Source organism: Mya arenaria, chromosome 12 (genome assembly GCF_026914265.1).
Source record: "Mya arenaria isolate MELC-2E11 chromosome 12, ASM2691426v1".
In the NCBI taxonomy this organism is placed as follows: Eukaryota; Metazoa; Mollusca; class Bivalvia; order Myida; family Myidae; genus Mya; species Mya arenaria.
The window spans coordinates 6,479,252-6,501,211 of record NC_069133.1 but is presented as its reverse complement, the minus strand read 5'-3'; the positions used below and the strand labels follow the sequence as shown (position 1 = coordinate 6,501,211).

Sequence of the window (21,960 nt, the reverse complement as noted above, 5' to 3'; positions counted from 1 at the left end):
GAGTTCCGAATGGTGTGTATACATCAGTTAAAGTAGTTCGTAACATTTTGAATTATATCATTATTTAAATGTAGTGTTTTAGAGTTGTATTTATTGTTCTTAGTTTAAATTGTTTGCCATTGAATTGTATTATTGCAAACATAATTAAGAATCCCAAGACTTATGTCACAAAGTTTAACTGCTAAATAAAATTACTACGCGATCTTCTAGCAGCGGACTTAAACGTACCACTTTCAGGGGCGGAGCTGGAACCCAATTTGAAGTACTCCCATTTTTAGCGGGGGGTAAGGGGGTCCTCCCCCTGAAAATTTTTTGTTTACTCGTGCGATTTGGTGGCATTAGACGCATATCTGGTAACTTGAAATGCAAGTTTTAAGTTAATAATAACTGAAGCAAAAAAGGAAAACTGCAAGATCGAGTAATAAATATTCAAAACATATTTATACTTGGTGGAGATGCCTCCCTCCGAATATATAGAATACTCAAAAAGTCTTTTTGAGTATGTAAACCGTCCAAATACATCCGGGGTTGTTTTCGATAAAATGGCCGAGGAGCTCCGAATGAGTTACGGCATATTTTCAAACGCGCATATTGAATCCAATTTGAACAATTCCTCATTCGATTGGCTGGCACGTGCACGTCACGGAGAGAGCACGACATTCCCAAGGATAAAAACATACACTTTATACGGTATAACGCCGATGAAGCATTCGATGAACAGTAGTGAGGTAGCTCTAGTGGCGGCTGCTTCATATCTTTACAAAATGTCGGCGCTGTGAAACCATCCAGAGTTCAGAAAGCGCGGTCACCACAGACTTTTGACTACAAAAAACTCTGGTGGTTAAATCTCCTCTTTTCGGCACATTGTTTTTAGAAATAATAAGTAGAATATAGCACTGACATGCGGACTATAAATTGTTAAAACGTTCACTGGTGAGTACCCCTATGTATGATGCTGTTGTTAGTGTTAGTACAGATAAGTTGATATTTTTTTTCAATTTGAAATAAATATATAAAATCTGAGAAACACGAATGTCCCCAACATGCGATAGAGACCCTTTAACATCTCCGCCGTTGAGACTACATTTATCTTGGAGCGGGGCCATCCGGGTTAGTCGAGGTGGATCCATGTGTGGCCATATTTGTGTACAGATCTTAAAAACTTCTTAAAAGACACGGTCCGTCAAACATTTATATCGTAGTACACAAACCCTATATTGCATGACTTGAACCGATATGCGGAAGAGAAAACTAATGCATATGGATAAACATCAGGATTTACCAAAACAGTGCACCTTGCACTTGATGGCTTGACGTGGATATCTTCTCCATCGATAATGTTTCCTTCCCTTAGCGATCATCGGTGCTGTATTATAAACATTCTTGAATGGTTTTAAGCGTGCATTTTGATTGATTTAAGGCAAAGTTAATAAAGTGCATTGCTAACAGTAATTAATATATAATGGAGAAGTGAAAGTATTTTTCCACAATCAAGAACAAAACCAAATTTGTTACAAGTGAATATTATTCATTTGACTTCAAGGATGAATTCACTTGAGAAAGGTAAGTAATACAACGTTCGCATATTTTTGTTTCCAACTTTCTCTTTTCGGAACGCTTTGGTATTATTGTTCAGCACAGTAAGAATTTGGCGGGAACTCTGAGAACAGAAGAAAATACCGCCGTTTTCATGAACACAAATTATAACAAAAAAAGAACTGATCATGCCATATACATCGATTGGCATACATAGTTGCTATAAAACAAGTGCGGGATTAAATTGATCCAAAGGTAAACTGGGAGTACGATGAATTCTTAACATTCGGAACTCCTCGGCCATTTTATCGAAAACAACCTCGGATGTATTTGGATGGTTTACCCACTCAAAAAGTGGTACGTTTAGTCCGCTGCAAGTAGATCGCGTAGTAATTTTATTTAGCAGTTAAACTTTGTGACTTAACTCTTGGGATTCTTCATTATGTTTGCTATAATACAATTCAATGACAATAAATTTAAACTTAGATCAATAAATACAACTCTAAAACACTACATTTAACTAATGATATAATTCAAAATTTTACGAACTACTTCAACAGATGTACCGGCATACATCCGAGGTTGTTTTCGATAAAATGGCCGAGGAGTTCCGAATGGAATTCTTAATAGACCCAGGCGTGCAGTAGTACTTTCAACTATCAATGGACAAGCATAACTTCCCGAGCTAAATCGTTAAAGTATTATAAATATTCATTTAACGATATCCAGTGTACAATTAATGATATGTTTTATACCTGCAAGATTCAAATATCCATGGTGATTACATGGTGATTACATATTAGTTTAGTATCATTTGATTTAATGTACGTGGAATGAAAACGATAAAATTATACCTGAAATAACATCACTGGCAAAGTTGTTTGGCCATTCCACGTGCGATATTAGTTTAAATAAAGAACAAAAACATAAACTCTTTAGTGTGTTTTTAGTGACCATTTGACAAATTAATTATCAGCAGGCGAAACTCTTAAAATTATACCAAAATAATATGGCGTTATCGTGAATTAAAGTTCAGTAGCATTGTTAATCACTATAGTTGCTAGGGGGGGGGGATTATCCCTTCCCAACATTTTAAACCAAACAAATAAATTTCAAACGTTACGCCCATAAGTTACACCCCCTTTAATGACTCGTTGAACGAAAATACTTAGTTGCACATCGAATACTTTAATAAAACTATTTAAAAGGCTAATATTTGTGCACATTATCAGTATTTGGAAGGAAAATATTTGCATACATAAATCAAATATGCTTGTAGATCTAGAGACCAACTATGAAGTATCTAGCGCGGTCTTATCTCGCTATCTATGTATGCAAGATTTAGGTTCAACTAATGGAATGTGATAAGTAAGGCGTTTGTTATGCCCTTGTGAAGGGCAGCATGACCGAATAGTAAGAAGGAAAATAAAGTTTGCAATTTCGAAATTTCTTCTTTAATTATATTATAAGTAAGAAGGAAATTCTCGATGATAACTGTGTACATTTAGTTAGTATCAGATGACGTTGTTTCTAATCTCCATCCGGATATAAGTAAAGAATTTTGTTTTAAAAATTAGATCAGTATTATACTAGCACTCATATTAAAAATATTCTCAACATTGATTTATGAGACAGTATTTTAATCAGAAAAAAAAGCGCCGAACTCATGTTTGAAACTTGTTTTTGCACATGTTTGTCTAGTATGATAAAACAAATCTTCATAGTATGTGGAAAACTTGCCCAATAAATAACCAAAGGGTTAAAATTCCCTTCAGCGTTTCCGATCGGGAAACAAACGCCCACTTTTCATATGATTGTTCTGTGAATAAGGTTATTTATTTTACGACCAATCTCAAACCGTTGTCATGTCCCAGAGAGAAAAATAATCCTTAAAAGGACTCGCTCATGTTTTGGCACCAATTTTTGTTGCCTGTAATGCATCTGCAACCACTTATAATGATAGTATATTTTTTAACTATTTTACTTTTTGATACTGAAATATCAGGAAAAATACACTTAAACTATACAAAAATAGTCTGGGTTTATTTGGGATCGTACCAACGCCGGTACAGTCAAAGAAAGATCAGAACACTAACATCAAAACCACACGCTCACAAGGACCCATACACAAACCTTAGAATAACTTAACCTTTAAGCCTTTACTTTAAGTGTTACTTACGCTATTCAAAATCATGGACTTCAAAGACGATATTTAGACAGTTTGCTTCATTGGTTTTGTTTTCATTCGCCTAAAGTCAAATTAAACTAATATAAATACAACCTTAATTATTCTGTCAAACTATTTTTGGAATGTCTCAGGAGTTTCTACAAAAGACTGAACTGTTTGACCTACCATTAACCGTTTGAGCTACCATGAACCGTTTAAGCTACCGTGTACCGTATGAACGGTGAATGACTCCCCCTCACTCACTCACCGTCCCCCCTCACTCACTCTGCGTCTCCCACTCCCCTCACTCACTCACCGTCTCCCACTCCCCTCTCACTTACTCACCGTCTCCCCCTTCACTCACACACCGTCTCCCACTCACCCCTCACTCACTCACCGTCTCCCCCCTCACTCGATCACTCATCGTCTCCCACTACCTCACTCACTAACTACCTCACTCACTCAATGTCTCCCACTACCTCACTCACTCACCGTCTCCCACTCACTCACTCACTCACTCACCGTTTCCCACTCCCCTCACTCACTAACCGTCTCCCACTACCTCACTCACTCACCGTCTCCAACTCCTCGCCCACTCACCGTCTCCCACTACCTCACTAACTCACCGTCTTCCCCCTCTCACTCACTCATCGTCTCCACCCCCTCACTCACTCACCGTCTCCCACTCGCCTCTCACTCACTTACCGCCCTCACCTCCCCTCGCTCACCGTCTCCAACTGCTGTACTCACTCACCGTCTCCCCCGTCACTAATCGTCTCCCACTACCTCACTCACTCAGCGTCTCCCCCCTCTCACTCACTCACCGTTTCCACCCCCTCACTTACTCACCGGCTCCCACTCGCCTCTCACTCACTCACCGCCCCCCCTCACTCACCGTCTCCCACTGCCTCAATCACTCACCGTCTCCCCCGTCACTCACCGTCTCTCACTACCTCACTCACTCACCGTCTCCCTCTACCTCAATCACTAACCGCCCCCCTCACTCACCATCTCCCACTACCTTACTCACTCACCGTCTCCCCATTTACTCACTCATCGTTCTCCCCCTCCTCTCACTCACTCACCGTCTCCCTCTCCCCTCACTCACACATCGTCTCCCACTCCCCTCTCACTCACTCACCGTCTCCCACTCCCCTCACTCACTCACGGTCCCCCCTCACTCTCTTACCGTCTCCCACTCCCCTCACTCACTCACCGTCTCCCACTCCCCTCTCACTCACTCATCGTCTCCACTCTCAATCACTCACCGTCTCCCTCTCCCCCCTCACTCACTCACCGTCTCCCCCCTCACTCACTCACAGTCTCCCCCTCCCCCCTCACTCACTCACCGTCTCCCCCCTCACTTACGTACCGTCTCCCACTCCACACTCACTCACCGTCTCCACTCCCCTCTCACTCACTCATCGTCTCCCCCTCAATCACTCACCGTCTCCCTCTCCCCCCTCACTCACTCACCGTCTCCCCCCTCACTCACTCACAGTCTCCCCCTCCTCCCTCAATCACTCACCGTCTCCCCCCCTCACTTACGTACCGTCTCCCACTCCTCACTCACTCACCGTCTCCCACTCCCCTCGCTCACTCACCGTCTCCCACTCCCCTCACTCCATCATCGTCTCCCCTCTCACTCACTCACCGTCTCTCCCCTCAATCACTCACCGTGTCCCACTCCCTCTCACTCACTCACCGTCTCCCCCCTCAATCACTAACCGTCTCCTTCTCCCCCCTAACTAACTCACCGTCTCCCCCTCTCTCACTCACAGTCTCCCACTCCTCCCTCACTCACTCACCGTCTCCCCCCTCACTTACTCACCGTCTCCCACTCCTCACTCACTCACTGTCTCCCACTCCCCTCATTCAATCATCGTCTCCCAACTCCTTCACTCAGCGTCTCCCACTCCCCTCACTCACTCACCGTCTTCCACTCCCCTCACTCGCTCACCTTCTCCTACTCCCCACTCACTCACTCACCGTCTCCCACTCCCCTCTCACTTACTCACTGTTTCCCCCTTTCTCACTCACCGTCTCTCTCCCCCCCCCCTCAGTCACTCACCGTCTTCAACTCCGCTCACTCACTCACCGCCTCCCCCTCACTCATTCACCGTCTCCCCCCTCACTCACACACCGTCTCACTCTCCCACTCACTCACCGGCTCCCCTCCCCCTCACTCACTCACCGTCTCCCGCTCCCCTCTCACTCACCGTCCCCCCTCGCTCACCGTTTCCCACTACCTCACTCACTCACCGTCTCCCCTCACACACTCACCGTCTTCCACTACCACACTCACTCACCGTCTCCCCCCTCTCACTCACTCACTGTCTCCACCCTCCCCCCTCACTCACTCACCGTCTCCCGTTGCCTTCCTCACTCACCGTCTCCCACTCCCCTCAAACTCACCGTCTCCCGCTCCATGCACCCCCCCCCCCCTCCTCCCTCACGAAATAACAAGAGTTTTGTGTGACCTGGATATATCTACTATATATCATGTATGTTACATGTATGGAGCTCCGGTTATACACCGTCTACATTTATACAAGCTTTATTGATTTGAAGGAGGCGTTAATTTAAGTACAATGATTACAATATCTTACCACTAAAGAAGTTGTATCATGATTTGATTCATAATAACAAAATCAAGTTAGTTAACAGTGTATTGGCTTGTTTATTTGTTTGATTTCAAGGATGAATACACTTGAGAAAGGTAAGTGTCAAATTTTCTCTTTTCGGAATGCTTTGGTTATTGAATTTTGGCGGGAACTTCAAAAATGAAATCATGAAAGTAAATATATTTTATAAATATATAGGAGTACGCTGTCACCGGAAGATAAGGGATGTCCAAAAATGATATAATATTTTTAAAATATAAGTAGGTGCATCAACATAAGAAGAAATGATTTAGTGTTGTTGTTTTTTGTATCCCGGATCTTAATATTTGTACATAAAAACTTAAAAATTAAATTGCGTATTAAGATTACAAAAAATGAATGTATGTAAAATAGCATTATCATGTAAACGGGAAAGTACTGAAATAAAGAATTTTTAAGTTCAACAAGGAAAAACTAGAAGTTAACTAAGTGTCTCGCTATCTTTGTAAATTATACATGGGTTCAAATGCGGAATTGATAAGTAAATAGGAGCTCTTGATGATAAATTTGTACATTTTTATCCGCAAACATACGCTAGATCATGCGGTCTGGAATTTACGTTGTTTTTCTGTTGTCCGTGTGTAAGTGTATATAAAATATTTGAAATGATTTAAATACACGTGTTTTGTGCTCAATTATACCTTAGACTGGATTAAATTAAAAAGTCAAAGAATAAGACTTAGTTAAGAATAAGTAATTAACGTCACTTTATGAGACTGTACTTTGTGACGATAATTGCGCCGAGCCCAGTATTATTCTTCGATATTTGAAACCCGTTGAATTTGCGCTTTATTCTGCATAACATCTAAAAAATAAAGTTTTATAGTTGTATGCATTCACAATTCAAAATCTACTGTTCAACACTGTAAAACCACCTGCTACATGTGTTTAAAGGATTAAACATTATTTTAGTATTTTAATTACTATCTCTAGATTGCACGAGCGGCCTTCCACTTCCGGCATGTGAGAACGTTACCATAGTTACACGTGCGGAGTGGGGCGCCCAGCCCTCGAAGGAGATAAACTACATGGGCACTCCAGTGGGCGTGGTCTTCATACACCACACGGCGATGTCAGAGTGCGACACCCAAGACAGGTGCTCGGAAGAGATGCGCACGATACAACGCTTTCATCAGGTTGACAGAGGTGTGTGTCCGTGAATCCCAAAATTGACAGTATACTTGTTTATTCATTGGCCCTTTTATATGGCGATTCATTTACATGTTTTAAAGATATTAGATCAAAATATGTGCATTATGCCTCATAGCAGCTGAATACCACTTTCCATTTGCACAATTTCCAATGCGATTTTAGAATTATACTTTCAAATGAAAAATAAAATAATGTAAAAGACGCAATGCTGGAAAAATGGTGATATAACCGAATCACTATCATTTTTACTAAAACTTATATTTTATGGATTCATTGACGATGCATAATGTTATAGTCAGGAGCTGTAGTAGAATTATGCTTCCACGGAGCAGTCATGGATATTCATGACCCTGTCAGGCTATTGTTGTATTGCAAAATATCCATTGTAAGTGTATAAACAGGTTGGGATGACATCGGCTACAACTTTCTGATCGGCGAGGATGGAAAGGCGTACGAGGGTCGGGCCTGGGACCGGATAGGGGCTCATACTAGAGGTTGGAATGACGTAGCTATCGCCTTCTCAATTATGGGGGACTACACAAAACATCTTCCAAATGACGCTGCACTGAACGCCGTACAGGTATATACAGCTAAACGCCGTAGAGAAATATACAGCTAAACGCCGTACAGGTATATACAGCTAAACGCCGTAGAGGTATATACAGCTAAACGCCGTACAGGTATATACAGCTAAACGCCGTACAGGTATACACAGCTAAACGCCGTATATGTATACTATATACAGCTAAACGCCGTACAGGTAAATACAGCTAAGCGCCGTACAGGTAACGCCGTACAGGTAAATGCTGCACCGCTCGTAGATGCCTGTTTGTTAACCTCTTGGTACTGGTCGTGCTATGGCGGCGCGAGACCTTGAATATGTTTAATAATTATTCAACGTCATGACAATCCGTGCAAAATGCATTATCAATAAGAAATTTCCATAAAGCTTAACGCAATTTTATCAGTCGTAAGATGCAACATTGCGACACTACCAACTCATTGTATAGCCGATATTGTTTGTTTGTTTCCAATATCCCGACCGACCATATGTTTCCTACCGACCCTACGTTTTTTGCCGTAGTGTGGATTTCTTTTCGTAATTTCCTAAATACTGTGCATTTTTAGGGGAGCATGTTAAATTTTTACCATTTATATATACATAAAATACACCAGTGTTATACCCTGATATAGGTCGGTTTGGTACAGAATCCCGATTCACATTAAAAAATAGAAACAAAAGTATGCCTATCTTTTTTGTTTGGGCTCATTGGAGCACACATATGTTGCGAATAACCTTTTCTTTTAAATATCATTTCCCCACTGTAGGCGATGATCGAGTGTGGAATACGGCTAGGGAAGATCGACGCTGACTACAAACTGTATGGACACAGGGACGTCGGAGCTACCGAGTGTCCCGGACAGCGCCTGTATGAGCTCATACGGACCTGGGAACATTATGGCCGCGTGGGCTCTGAACCCCCGGTCAAACCTACGCCCATACCATTCCATTCCGGAGTATAGCCGTTCCTTGTATTACAGACCATTAACGGACCATTTCATTTGTATCGTGCCTTGTATATACATGTAAAGAGAAATAAATATTCGCATTACCCGGAGCCTCAATATGGCCTCAGGGCTCTAAGGTCCCGGCGAAACCTATCCCCATACCGGAGTACCGACCCGGAAACTAGCCGATCCCAATATGGTCGTGGTGCTTGTACCATACCGTTTAAACCTTAGTGTTTGTAAGGAGGGCTTAAGATGCACCGTACACATGTAACTTAAACCATAAGGTACCAGAAATAACTCGATACCAACCAAGCAATAACTATTTTTACATCTATAAATAAATAGTTGATGAAATATCAAATTTCGTTTTAACTTTGATAGGAATCACTACACATACACACGCACGTAAACACACACGCACGTAAACACACACGCGCGCGCGCACGCGCACGCGCACGCACACACACACCCACACACACACGCACCCAAACACACACACACCCAATCACCTAACCAACCCACCCACCGACACCCACACCCACACCCACGCACATGCACACGCACGCCAGCCCGCACGAACGCACACTCACGAACACACAATACAAATCACACAACTAAACGATATTTAGTTCTATTAACCGTTTATTTTCAAACAATACAGTGAAAACGGAAAAGCAACAGAAAACTCCATGACAACACATTGGGTTCGATTACCACAAAACAACTTAAAACAATGGTAAATATACATAGTACAACATTTAGTTAAAATATAACTAAGATTAAAACACACATATGCAAAATCAAAATAACAATACAAAAACAACATGTTCATTCTCTGCTCCAGATATAAAGGACGTAGAAATACAGTGAGCAAGCTTATCCTTACAGCAGGATCATATATACACAATGACGGATTTGTCCTCAGAATTGGAGGTTTCAGCATTATTAAAGTGTTTTTTTAAACTCATTGTTTTTCGTATTTTGTACCATAATGGAAAATAGTTCTTTGCTTTTGTCTACTTAACGGTAACCAAGAATGGTAGAGCTTTACAGCGCAATAAAGAGAATGTGGATAAATTACAAACATATGACGGTTGTTGTTTTTTCTTTAAAAATACTCCGCCCCTAAAATCACTTCTCTCCTAGGTTTGATGCACTTGAGGAGACGCACAAGCTCTGACTTGAATACGGTGCCCGTCCAAAACAACGCGCCCCATAAAAGCGCGGGCCCGGTGTAGCGCACCATGGACGCAATATGATGGAAGACCTGGCGCAGAAACGCTTGATACAGGTGCTCGTCGACATGATCACAAGACAAAGTGTTGGCGTAGCTCACGTTATATTCAGCCCACTTGGAAATGGTTACATCCGGTATGTGACAAATTAGGTAGAACACGTTCATAGCCGCTATGATTCGGAGCGTCTCGGTGGAAAGTTTCATGTCGTCGTCACTCTTCGAGTCCCGTTTGCGTCTTCTTAATGCAGCAAGTATAACAGCCGTACCGAAGCCAAGAACTAGCAAAGGAAGGAAAATGATAACTGCATAGTCGATCCATTGAAAATAGTCAAAGAAGAAAGTCCCATAAGTCGTGCCACCAAACTCGCAGGCATCTTGGCCATACCTATTGACGTAAGCCGTAACTCCAAACAGGAAATGGATGTTTAGCAAAGCTGTGATGGCGAATAATCCAAACATTATTCTCCACTTTGTTTTTGGCGTGTACTTTATATTAATGAACCCTGGTTTATAGATCCCGAAAAGAAACTCCATCGTCATGGTCATAAGTAGGCAACTTGAAAAATGCGAGGTGAAATATGGAAAGAATACAGAAATTTTGCATAGGAAATCGCTCCTAAATATTCGAAGCCCAAACACAGCCTCTACCCAGTGTCCCGGTAGTTCGCTTAGAAGATACGCGGAATTTGACGCTAAGAGAGCAGCCATGTACAATGCACTGGAACTAAGCGGCTTCACTGTCCTGATGATGACGATGGTCGCAAGCGAGTTTCCCATCCAGCCCAGGGCCATTTGCAAAGGTAACACAATCATCCAGAACCAATCTAGTGTTTCCGACCTTAAGGGTTCCTTCAGTGTACCGTTTTGACAACCATCCCATCGTAGAAGCACAGACGATGTATTTGTGTCGTCGTAGTAGTAATAGTAGTAGTAGTAGTAGTAGTAATAGTAGTAGTAGTAGTAGATTATCGTTGTGTTGTCTTCGCTAGTTTCATTTCCGAGAGTGGTCGTATTCCAGTCTGGCCATTCAGTCACGTTTTCCATCCATGACATACTGGTCACCGGCGTTACTGTAGAAACTGGAACATCTGTAATGTTATCCATGGCGCACGAACCCAACGTCCCTAATCTAAAGTGATTCACGTCAAAGTAGTGTTCTTATATCATAGACGCATTCTACTCGTTCTCGATTTCATACTACTTGAAGTTCAGTATGTTTGCGCTGACGGGACTTGGTTATACTCATATCGGTTAGATATTATATAGTTTGTGTTTCGGACAATGGGTTTTACTCCGGAGAAACATAATTCGGACAATTGCAGGGTTAACTTAAGATCTCAAAATCATTTTCATTGAAGAATTGGTTCTTGATTAACACTTATTTTACATTTTAGTCGATGCACATATCAATAGTTTGTTTTATATTCATTCAATACATATAGCTTCGCCTAAAGAGTTTGTATTCAGTTGCATGCAATTTAACATTTTAGAAAACTTTGTTCTTAATTTTTATTATAAATTACAGAGCATCATTAAAGATATGGTTTATTCAAGTAAAAACATGCAGTAAACAAATACTGCCATTAAAAGTGAACAATATATTTTATGACATATAAAAGTAATAACATGCAATACACTGATATATTCAATAATAGAGAACAATGTGTGATTTCCCATATACACCCTAAAACATTGAACTGAATGAAGCAATTACCGAAGATTGGACACTTCATTAAACATATACACTTGTTGAGATGTAATGGCTGGCCAGGGAAGTCAATTTAAAAGCTATTTTATGGACTATACAAAAACATCATAATAAATTGGTTCACGGTTTGTTGATAAGATATCATATGTCTATATGATGAAATCAAGCAGTTTTCATTCGAAAAAATACAGCAACAGCGAACTGAATTAACATGATGCAGAGGAACTATTTTTAAACTTACAACTAGAGCGACGCGGAGCGAACGCCGAAAGGTCGTCTGCCTTTTCAGTCGAACAAGGGGGATAACTCGAAAGTCATTTATGCCAGAGTTAAAGGTTTGCTCTACACTTGCATAATGTTCTTGGCAACGAGTGTATCAGGTTAATTTGAATCATTTGATCGCTTTTTAGTAATGGCCACGGCCATTCGGGTCATCTCGGACATTTTATCGAAAACAACCTCGGGTGTATATGGACGGATTACAATGTCAAAAATCGGTACAATTTAACTACGCTATAAGTAGATCGCACAGTAATTTCAATTAAGCAGTTAAACTTAATGACAAAACTCTTGGGAATCTTAATAATATTTGCAATTATACACTTCTCTGGCAAATAATTTATACTTAAATACTCTACAAATACAAGCTAAAACACTACATTTAATAAATCATATAATTTAAAATTTTACGAACTACTTCTACTGATGTACCGGCATACATCCGAGGTTGTTTTCGTCGAAAATGGCCGAGGAGTTCCGAATGTTACAATACCTCGAGTTCTTCTTCGGTAAACAGACGAGCTATACATTTGCACAGAGAAACGACCTAACATTCCCTACACATTGTGTCATTCTTTCTTCGCAGTGACATATCAGCAGCTCATTAAATTATACCAAGGAATTATAAGTTTTAAAACAGTATTTCAATACTGTAACACGAACAAACATAATATAAAACGGCAATAAAATACAGACCCATGTAACTATTTACAAATAAATAACATGACAATAAATTATGAGACACGTGTCTGGCGTTGTTTCCCTACATTGTGCAGTTACGTGGACGGGCCTCAATGCTGTGGAAATTAAATGAGGCCCTTATAGTCACTGAAGAAATCACCCGGAACACAGCGGAAGAATTTAAGCTGAAAGAAACATAATTTTACAGCATTAATGTAAATACTTAATGTAAATACTTACGTTTGTGGACATGTATTGGTATTAAGTAAGTTTGGGAAAGGCTAAAAATATTTCTTTGGTATTCTATGGATTGGCCTTCCTTGAAAGTAAATTACTTCCATTTAAGCAATTTTTAGTTAGCCGAGCCGATATCAAGGTGAAAAACTATCATTTATATTGCAAATGTTAATCACTACCAGTAAAGTGACAATATGTATTCACAAGATCGAAACACATACATGGTTATTTTGAAATTGGCCATTTTTCTAGTCCATATTACATAATTTGACGCAAATAAAAACATAACTTGTTACCAACCTCATCGAAGAAACCCTGGAATCCCGAACAGCCGTTTGCTGCCCCAACAACCATAGGGGTGGGGGAGGAGGCCACACCCGCCGCTAAAATGAGAGAGAAAACAAATGGTGCAATAGTTTGGGCTAAATTTTGGCCTTCTAATTCTTGCAGTGCGCTGCGCTAGTCGTCGACTTATTATAAAAAAAACAACAACATTGTTTTGGAACTAAGATCACTCTGATGACAATTGAAAAACACTGCAAAATTATACGAGTATATATTATTAAGGTATGGTAAGCTGAAATGGGACAAATCCGCAGTCACACTCGTTGTCAGAAAGTAATATGATGGCCTGTACGCAATGGCCAGGCTTACCTATTTTGACGTTAGCTGACCTCATGTTGTCAACTCTCATCACCATGTGGTCGCCTTGCTTCGCGACTCGCAGGAAGTGGGGCTTCTTTCCGGACTGAAACAGGAAACGCCGCTATATAGGTTAAACACTGAGATTTTTCCTGGTAATATCAACTTCTCAGAAATAACCTTACCCCCACGGCTAGCATCGAGAGGGATGCAGAGATAGACGGGCAACTATCGATCAACTATAATTATATGGTGGCTTATTTCTGCCACTTTACACGGCGAAAGTAACTTGCAACATGTCGCGCAAAATGGTATCAAGACAAATCAAACTGTTAAATCTAAACTCAGATGGTTAAATAGATATGCTCCATTGATCATATACATACACGAGAGGGAGACGTACACCGCCAACACGTATGTACGCGTATGCTGGCTGTTTGTACTTATATATTAGTGTGCTGACACATATGTCATTTGCATTTCTTATGCAAAAGTTAAATTAAGAGAAAACTCTCTCACCACTCCGCCAACGACGAGGTGCACCACGCGACCATCCTTCATCCGGAAATAGCCATTAACCTTGTGATTCTCCGGATCATGCGTGATCTTAAACGTGAAAGGCAGGCCCCGCCAGTCGTTGGAAACGAGCGCTACCTCACCACTACCGGAAACGCGCGTGAAGAATTCAAAGCACAGCGCCCACTCGCTGTCAAGGTCAAGGTCGTTCATAAGCCATATGACGATCTCGCCTAAAATCGATTGTTATTATGTGAAGTTCGATTAAATTTGTATCGAATCATTTTAGTGCATAAACATGTAGACGGAATGGCAACGACGGAAAGGGATTATTTAAAGGTTCAAATCGGAAGTTGTGACCTGAGACGAAGAAGTGTTGAAATTGTCAATTTGTTCTGTTCAATAGATTGCTAACATACCTGGTCTATTAAATGTGATGAATGCTATGTTGGCAGTTAATCGAGTATTCAATTATTAGACGCAAAAAATATTACCAAACAACAACAACAACAACAACAAAACTAGTAAGCAAATTAAAATATGCGCATCTTTTTGTCATTCTCTGGAAAGGACAACGTATATTTAACCAAATCAACATATGATGATCTAAGACCACACATCTATTGATTGCATGGGCGAAATCATTATATTTAATTTATCATTGAGCATTTTACCTCCTTTTGCGAAGAGCGCTGACTTCCGGTATATTGAGACGGCGGTATTAGGCGACTGGGGAGCGCGATTGGCCACCTCCAGAAAACTGCCAGCGTACGGGAAGTGAAATAGGGGACCACATCCTGAAGAATGAAAGTGAATCTTGATAAACAGGCTCTTATTTATTTTGATGCATTCGATGGCCTGAATTTCACTTAAACTTAAATCGGTAAATGGAGACGGTGGTTGGCTGTCTCAAGAAAACTCCCAGAGTATAAAATGTGAAATAGGGGGTCACATCAATGATTAACACATTGGATTAAGTTTAAAACAACAATATTGCAAAGTCATTGTATTGACATATAAAACACATTCTCACTTAAAAAAATATGAGTACTTGACGCGTATTGAATGTGTTCTAAAGCAAAACACATCCGTTTTATTCCAAAACACAAAACGTTTTACTGGCGTTTACTCGTTTTCAATAGTGTTCCTTCTCAAAACAAGTGTTTTTACGTAGTGCATACTATAAATAAAACTTTTCTACCTTCGTTTGATGCATAAAAACGGAAGGATCTCTTATTTCTATAAACACGTCTATAGCACGTACATTTACGCGCCATTTTCTTATCTACTCACCGTCCTTTCCAAAGGTCTGCCCGGGTATGATCCAGTCACACGTGCAGATAGTGGGGTTGTACCAGAGACCTCGTGGACAGCGCATCTCTGTCACGCCCTTCCGTCCGTCCCACAGGTAGAACATGTGGGGGCGACCGGGAATTACCAGGGTGGTGCCCGCGAAACACGCTACGGGGCGAAACGAGAAATACATGAGTTTCATTGAGCAGCTTGGATACTCTCTATCCATATTGGAGAGCGTCTTCTATATTTTCATGCAATAAGAAGCGTGTGGATAATTTACAATGATATTTCAATAAAGGCACGCTATTTATTGCACGGTAAGCGTTCCAATATGGCTAAGTTGTTATCGTAGTCTGTTATATATGTGTTTTTGTTTGTTGTTTTCCTTTCAATTTTTCTTTTTTGAGAAAGCCGCAGAATCGGTTCTGAGAGGGTTGTGGATCTAACTTGGGTTGGGGCGCAACTCATGACGTTTGCCCTCTCCCACGGGAACGGGAAAAATAGTATCCCCAAATACATGTTTGCTATTTAAAGCTGCACTAGATTGACCGTATTTCCAACTTTTTATTTTTTGTCTTGGAATTAGCAAGATTTTGCGTAAATATTTGTTAAACAGTGATGAAAGACTGCTGACAGAAGATCAAATCGCAGATTTTCATATTTCCATTCCAAATTTAATGTTTTATGGCTTAAACGGTTTAAGAAATAAGCATAAAACATCAATTTCGGGACGGACATATGAAAAGCTCCGATCTGATATTTTGTCAGCAGTCTTTTATCACTGGTTTGCAGATATTTACGCAAAAATTTGCTCGTTCCAAAACAAAAAAATAAAAAAAGTTGTCAAAACGTTCAATCTGTGAGAGTGCAGCTTTAAGATCTACATGGTGCGTTTTGGTGTATTGCATGCATCCATATGTGCTCGGCCATCATAATGTAATCACTAATCGACAAAAACAATGGATAGAGTTGTTAGAACAAACGATGTATAACTCTTACGATGCTTCTCTTTCGTAGTCTGTCGACAGGTGGGATCCTCTAGGCACCCGCCGCTCATGGAGTTGAACGCCGACCCGTCCGTGCACATGGCCGGCACAGACCGTCCCTCGTAACACCGGTAGTAGCCGTGACACGTCTGTCCGTCTGTGAAGGTGGCACCCGTCCGTAAGCTCTTACATGGGTCTAAAGTTTGTAGCGATGGAACGATAGTTATAAATCTTAAGTATACCAATGTCCCTGTCAATCAGTCAGGGTTAAACATTCATAAGGTTATGAACAACTGAATCATGTGGAAGTGAGAACAAAATATTTCTCACGCGTATATAAACGTTTATAAAATTTAAGCAAATTACAGATCAAATGATTACTTAAAGGCAACGTATATACCTCGAATGAGCTCTTGAGATTAGCTAGGACGGAATGATCAATAGCATTTTGAATTATAAAGAATGGTATAAAAAGTACATTGTATAGTACAAAACTCCACAAACCAAATGGGCAGACGACATCTTCAGCGCGCATGCATTTCCGGCCATTAAAGAACGTCCCAATTGCACATGTCTCCACGTGACCACTTCCGCCCCTGTCACACTGGATGTACTCGGTACACGAGCCCGGGAAGGGGAAGTAGCCCCACCCACCCTCGGATGTACGCTGGCTACACAGATCTGGATATAGTTCATGTACAAATCAGTATATACGATACAAAGAACGCCCTTACATGCCTCAATAAAACACGTGCACCGAAAAAGGAATGACTTCGATCTACACTCGGGCGTTCAATTGCCAAAGTTCTTGTAGTATGTGATACACACGTTTATGTGTATAAAGAAAGCCCCAACATGCCTATAATAAACACATGCCCGGTAACAGGAAGTATTCGATTTTTTTTATTTATGCGTACCATCCCCATATATAAGTACTTATATTTGTGCTGGTTTTTCAAAGAAATATTCTACATATCAAAAAGGTAAATTTGTTTTACGTTCATAAAACCCTTTTTTTCCAACAAGAAAACGTTACAAAAGATTTTATTTTCAAAACGGAGAAATGTAATAAACTTGACAGCTTACCTGCCACTGGGGTGGTACCCTGTCCCAAAACGTTGGTCGTCACGACAACGGGCATCGGCTGAACCCTCACTTCCGGTGTTGCCTTGAGTTTGGGCGCCCTGACGAGTTCCTGACCGGGCGGAGGAAGTATCATGGGTCCGGCTTGGTCGGTGTTAAAGTAAATGAAGTCGTCGGAAAAGTCGTCGCATTTGTGGAGGTTGAATTGACTGGCCAGTGTTACGATGAGTAGAAATACTCTCCTGCATCCTGGTTTCCCTTCCATTCTCTTCTACTTCCAATAAAATCTACAACACGACGGTAAAAATGACAATTCTATTCCTTAGCTCACACTGACAGGTTCACCTATTTCATCTCAGTCCCTGAAAATAATGATTTTAGGTGCTTTATAGTGCATGGGCTCTTACAAACGTGTTAAGAGATATCCAAAGTAGCACGTATATATTTCAAAAATTCCGTTCCTTTAAGATATCTAAAATCAAACAGTACTAGATACGACTTCTTGCTTTTTGATACGGAAAAAGAGCTATTTTAAAAATGTCCAAACAGTTAAGGTTGTAATTGAAATGAATGTAGGACTGAAGGAGCCATTTTTATAACTGTTTGGACGGATCAAATCGTAACAACTCGGCCTTCTCCGGTAAGCTCGGGATAATAGCTTGAACGGATCAAGCAGAATTTCCGGATCAAATCGTTATAACTCGGCCTTCTCCGGCACGCTCGGAATAATAGCCGGGACGGACCAAGCAGTATTTCCTTGTTTGGGGGTGTTAACAGTAAGTGATTTTGTACCTTTGAAAAGATGTTTCTTGCCCGGTAACAAGGTCGTAACACCCAGGTTAAGGCCAAAAGTCTTTGTTGGCGCAATAAAAATAATCAAAACACAACAAGCCTTAATGATTTGACATTATCTAACTTATGTCTGCATCATCATGGACTGATAGATTGTGACTTCCTTCATTCTTCATTCGCATCTTTACTCAAATTAAAGCAGCACACTCTGTTCAGGTGAGTGTTTACAAATAAAGAAATATTTCTTTCTGGTTGAAGTATTACTATTCTATACCTGCTGGTAGCAACAAACTACCTATGACAATGGAAGCTTAATGCACACAAAATTATGTTCAATTACGTCGTCGGCGACCATTGTACCTTTTCCGCCGTAACACTTGCATGTACCGTGGAAAAAATGACTGACAAAATCTCGTTTAAATGAATATGCATGATGCAGCTGAGACAATTTTTCTTCCAATGTACTGCGCATGTAACAATTAAATACTACTCTATAACCCTGTATTGTCAGTTGTCTCCACAGGCGAGTGGTCTAGGCAGCTGATATTCAATTTGTAATGATATGGCGGACCGAGTTCAATTCGAGTTTTCGCCAGAATACCTTTCCTGCGGGAATGAATGTCTGTGCATAGATCCGCATTTGTTTCTTGCGGAACCAATGAAACTGCATATTCATGATTACGAGATGTTCGTAGCAAAATCGCCCTCGTTACACAACGAATTGTACCGCAGTAGTGTATCGGGGTATCCGACGATGGTTCATTTAATTCCTAACCAATTGCAAGAAACATTAAAATGTTAACAAACTTCTTTTCAATGTTGACTAATTCCGCCCTAAATGTATTTTTGATTATATTTTAAATACAATTGTAACTCCGTCTTTATCATTGTGCAATGGGTACGGTTCTAGGGTTGCTGACCTAGAGGGCCCGTGTTCGATCCCAGCTGTTGGCGAAATATTGATTTCTATTTCTATTTTCTACTTTTCATTTTAATATTTATATTTACAACACAAATATAACGTCTTTACTGATGACTTAGACATGTTAAACGCAATTTTTAGAAACATATGCCATTTGATTACATCAAAACATCAGGTAATGGCCCTTTAAAGGTTTGTCATTTATATTAAAATTGGTCATACGTATTTGTAAGTAATTACACGCCTTTTGGTGTTATTTTTTTCTGCGGTTTTATAAACAAACTCGTAAACAATCCCATATTTGAATGTTCAAAGCACATTATTAACAGCATACAAGTAACAATGTGTGATTCAGATATTGTTTAACATGCACGTCAATGCATTGAAACGGATACTAAAATCAAATTATGGACAATGACAATTTTCTCTGAAATTTTAACTCGGTTACAGAGGAAATAAAACTCATTCACATTAACTGATACAAAATACAAAAAATGTTGTAAAATGTACGTGTATTACAGTATTAAAAATAACATTAAACAAAGAGTATTTTCAGTCATATTACAAAAATGTAGCAAATTCTTACCAAACTTAATGTGTTTATCCGATGTGATGAAAACAAAAAATGTGCGTTTCTGGATAAATGCCGTTATCTTTAACCACAATGAGCGGCTGAATACCCGGGACATATTAATTACTCCACAAATGATTTAATAATTATTTTCCAATGCACATTACAACAGAAGATGTCATCCGTCAAAATACGTATGTCAAAACATTTAGATTTCGCGCCATTCTGACAAGTTAATTATTTCCCGCCAATGTCCCGGGCCAAACGACATGTTGCTTGGCTGGGGCACGCGAATGTCGTCTGGACTTTACAAGTTTTTGAAAACAGTTTAAGTTCGTTTCATGTTCACCATGTATCTATAACCATTGCAACACCGGGATGAGACCATTGCCGTGATTTACGCATTGACCAGTTAGTGTCATTACGACCCAGTTTAATGTAATAGCTAAAGAACATGTTGTGTAAAATCTGAATTATTAGTCTTTCTTAGTCATTAACATATTACACAATATTGGCAGGGAACCAAAATATGACGTTATGTGTGTAAAGTATTGAAATTTGTGGATGTCTCTCCACTCCCCCTCCATTTCGGTACGATGAATTCCGGGCAATTTTGGGCGGTATTTAGGATGTCGAGGTAGGTAAGCCGAGTTTCACTAACAGCGCAAACTTATTTTGTTTCCGATAAGAATACAAGAAAACATTAATGAAAATAATTATAATATACTGACTGCATTTAGGAATAAACCCTAAATATGGCAACATTTTCGAAAAATACATACATAATTTTCTTCGAGGAGAGTCGCCGAACGCGCGGAGCACATACACATATATTTAGGGAGGCTGACGAGAAGTTAAACTGTCCATTTTTTGTGACCCTTCCGCACACAATTTCAAATCTCAGTCTTACAGCAATGCTCATGTCTTCACATACGCTTCCGGCACAACAGGTTTCATCAATAGCCATCACATGCATCAATGCTCATTTATTCAGCAGAAACCGTATCTGCTACTTTGACCGTGACCCCACCAACTCAAAATAGCAACCTCAACAAACAAGTTTCATCACTATATATTGATTCTTTCAGAGCGGTCACAATTTTTCTTTTTTTGTAACTGTCAGATCACAATGTATGTCTACATGGTGTACCAAAACGAAACATTTCATCAATATACCAAAGGTAGTAAGAAGCGGAAAACATTTCCCTTTTTTTAAGTAACAATCACCTTGACCTTCAGATCAAACTTACCTTGAATGCAATCACAATGCATGTCTTGCATTAGCTTCATGTAAGTTTCAGCACTATAAGTTAATCAGAAGTAATCATATTTCTATTTTCAGCAGCAGGGACCCCGTCATCCCAAAAAGCAAGCCCAAGTTACATCTTCAGATAAGCTTCCTACGCAGCAATTTCCACCGCTTTGTGCCAACTCTTACAAAAGATTAGCGGAAACCATATTTTTTCTAACAGCGAAATCGACCTTGATCCCAAAAGCTATTCCCAGGGCTGTCCAGTTAGCGGACTCGCTTCTTACATAGGCGACCCAGGTTCGATTTTCTGCCTGGAAGCATGTGAGTTTTGTTTGTGGTCGCCAAGCCGGACAAGTGGGTTTCCTCCGGGTACTCCGGTTTTCCCCACAACACAAGACCACATTCTTGCGCAACAACATACACACGAGAGTGATTACTGATTAATATACTGTTGTTATAACATTTTTTACAATTTTTTAATAGGTTTAAACTTAAAGCAGTTGCAATGAACGTCTTCAAATAAGTTTGTCTCCCACCTCAGATAAGTAGATCTAAAAAATTAACCATACTAGAAATTCTAATCTTGCTCACGAGCAAAGATAAAACAAGTACCCGAATGGAACTCCTTTTTAATGGTCATCACATTGCAATTACCTCCCTTGTTGAAGACTGTCGTCTGTAGCATCTTAGAAACCTTGTCGTGTGGCAATAATTAGAATGCTAATGAA

General features: G+C 40.3%; 2 protein-coding genes across 5 annotated transcripts; one reads left to right on the top strand and one right to left on the bottom strand.

The window, feature by feature from the left end:
- The first annotated feature begins 830 nt into the window (after positions 1–830).
- Positions 831–9,131, top strand: LOC128212102 (peptidoglycan recognition protein 1-like). 4 transcript variants are annotated; one of them, XM_052917364.1, is made up of 4 exons: positions 831–933; positions 7,300–7,512; positions 7,920–8,098; positions 8,848–9,131. In XM_052917364.1, the coding sequence occupies exons 2-4, from the start codon at positions 7,395–7,397 to the stop codon at positions 9,040–9,042; spliced, it is 492 nt and encodes a 163-aa protein (XP_052773324.1). In that variant the 5' UTR covers positions 831–933; positions 7,300–7,394; the 3' UTR covers positions 9,043–9,131. The 4 variants fall into 4 exon arrangements, with proteins under 4 accessions (XP_052773324.1, XP_052773323.1, XP_052773322.1 ...); XM_052917363.1 differs by lacking the exon at positions 831–933 and adding an exon at positions 1,198–1,563; XM_052917362.1 differs by lacking the exon at positions 831–933 and adding an exon at positions 6,236–6,422.
- Positions 9,132–11,799: 2,668 nt separating this feature from the next.
- On the bottom strand, positions 11,800–20,792 carry LOC128212101 (uncharacterized). Its single transcript, XM_052917360.1, has 9 exons — positions 17,699–20,792; positions 17,117–17,293; positions 16,626–16,808; positions 15,624–15,791; positions 15,005–15,127; positions 14,334–14,563; positions 13,827–13,920; positions 13,473–13,555; positions 11,800–13,120 (listed from the first exon to the last, which is right to left on the bottom strand). The coding sequence occupies exons 1-9, from the start codon at positions 17,958–17,960 to the stop codon at positions 13,061–13,063; spliced, it is 1,380 nt and encodes a 459-aa protein (XP_052773320.1). The 5' UTR covers positions 17,961–20,792; the 3' UTR covers positions 11,800–13,060.
- Between the last annotated feature and the right edge of the window lie 1,168 nt (positions 20,793–21,960).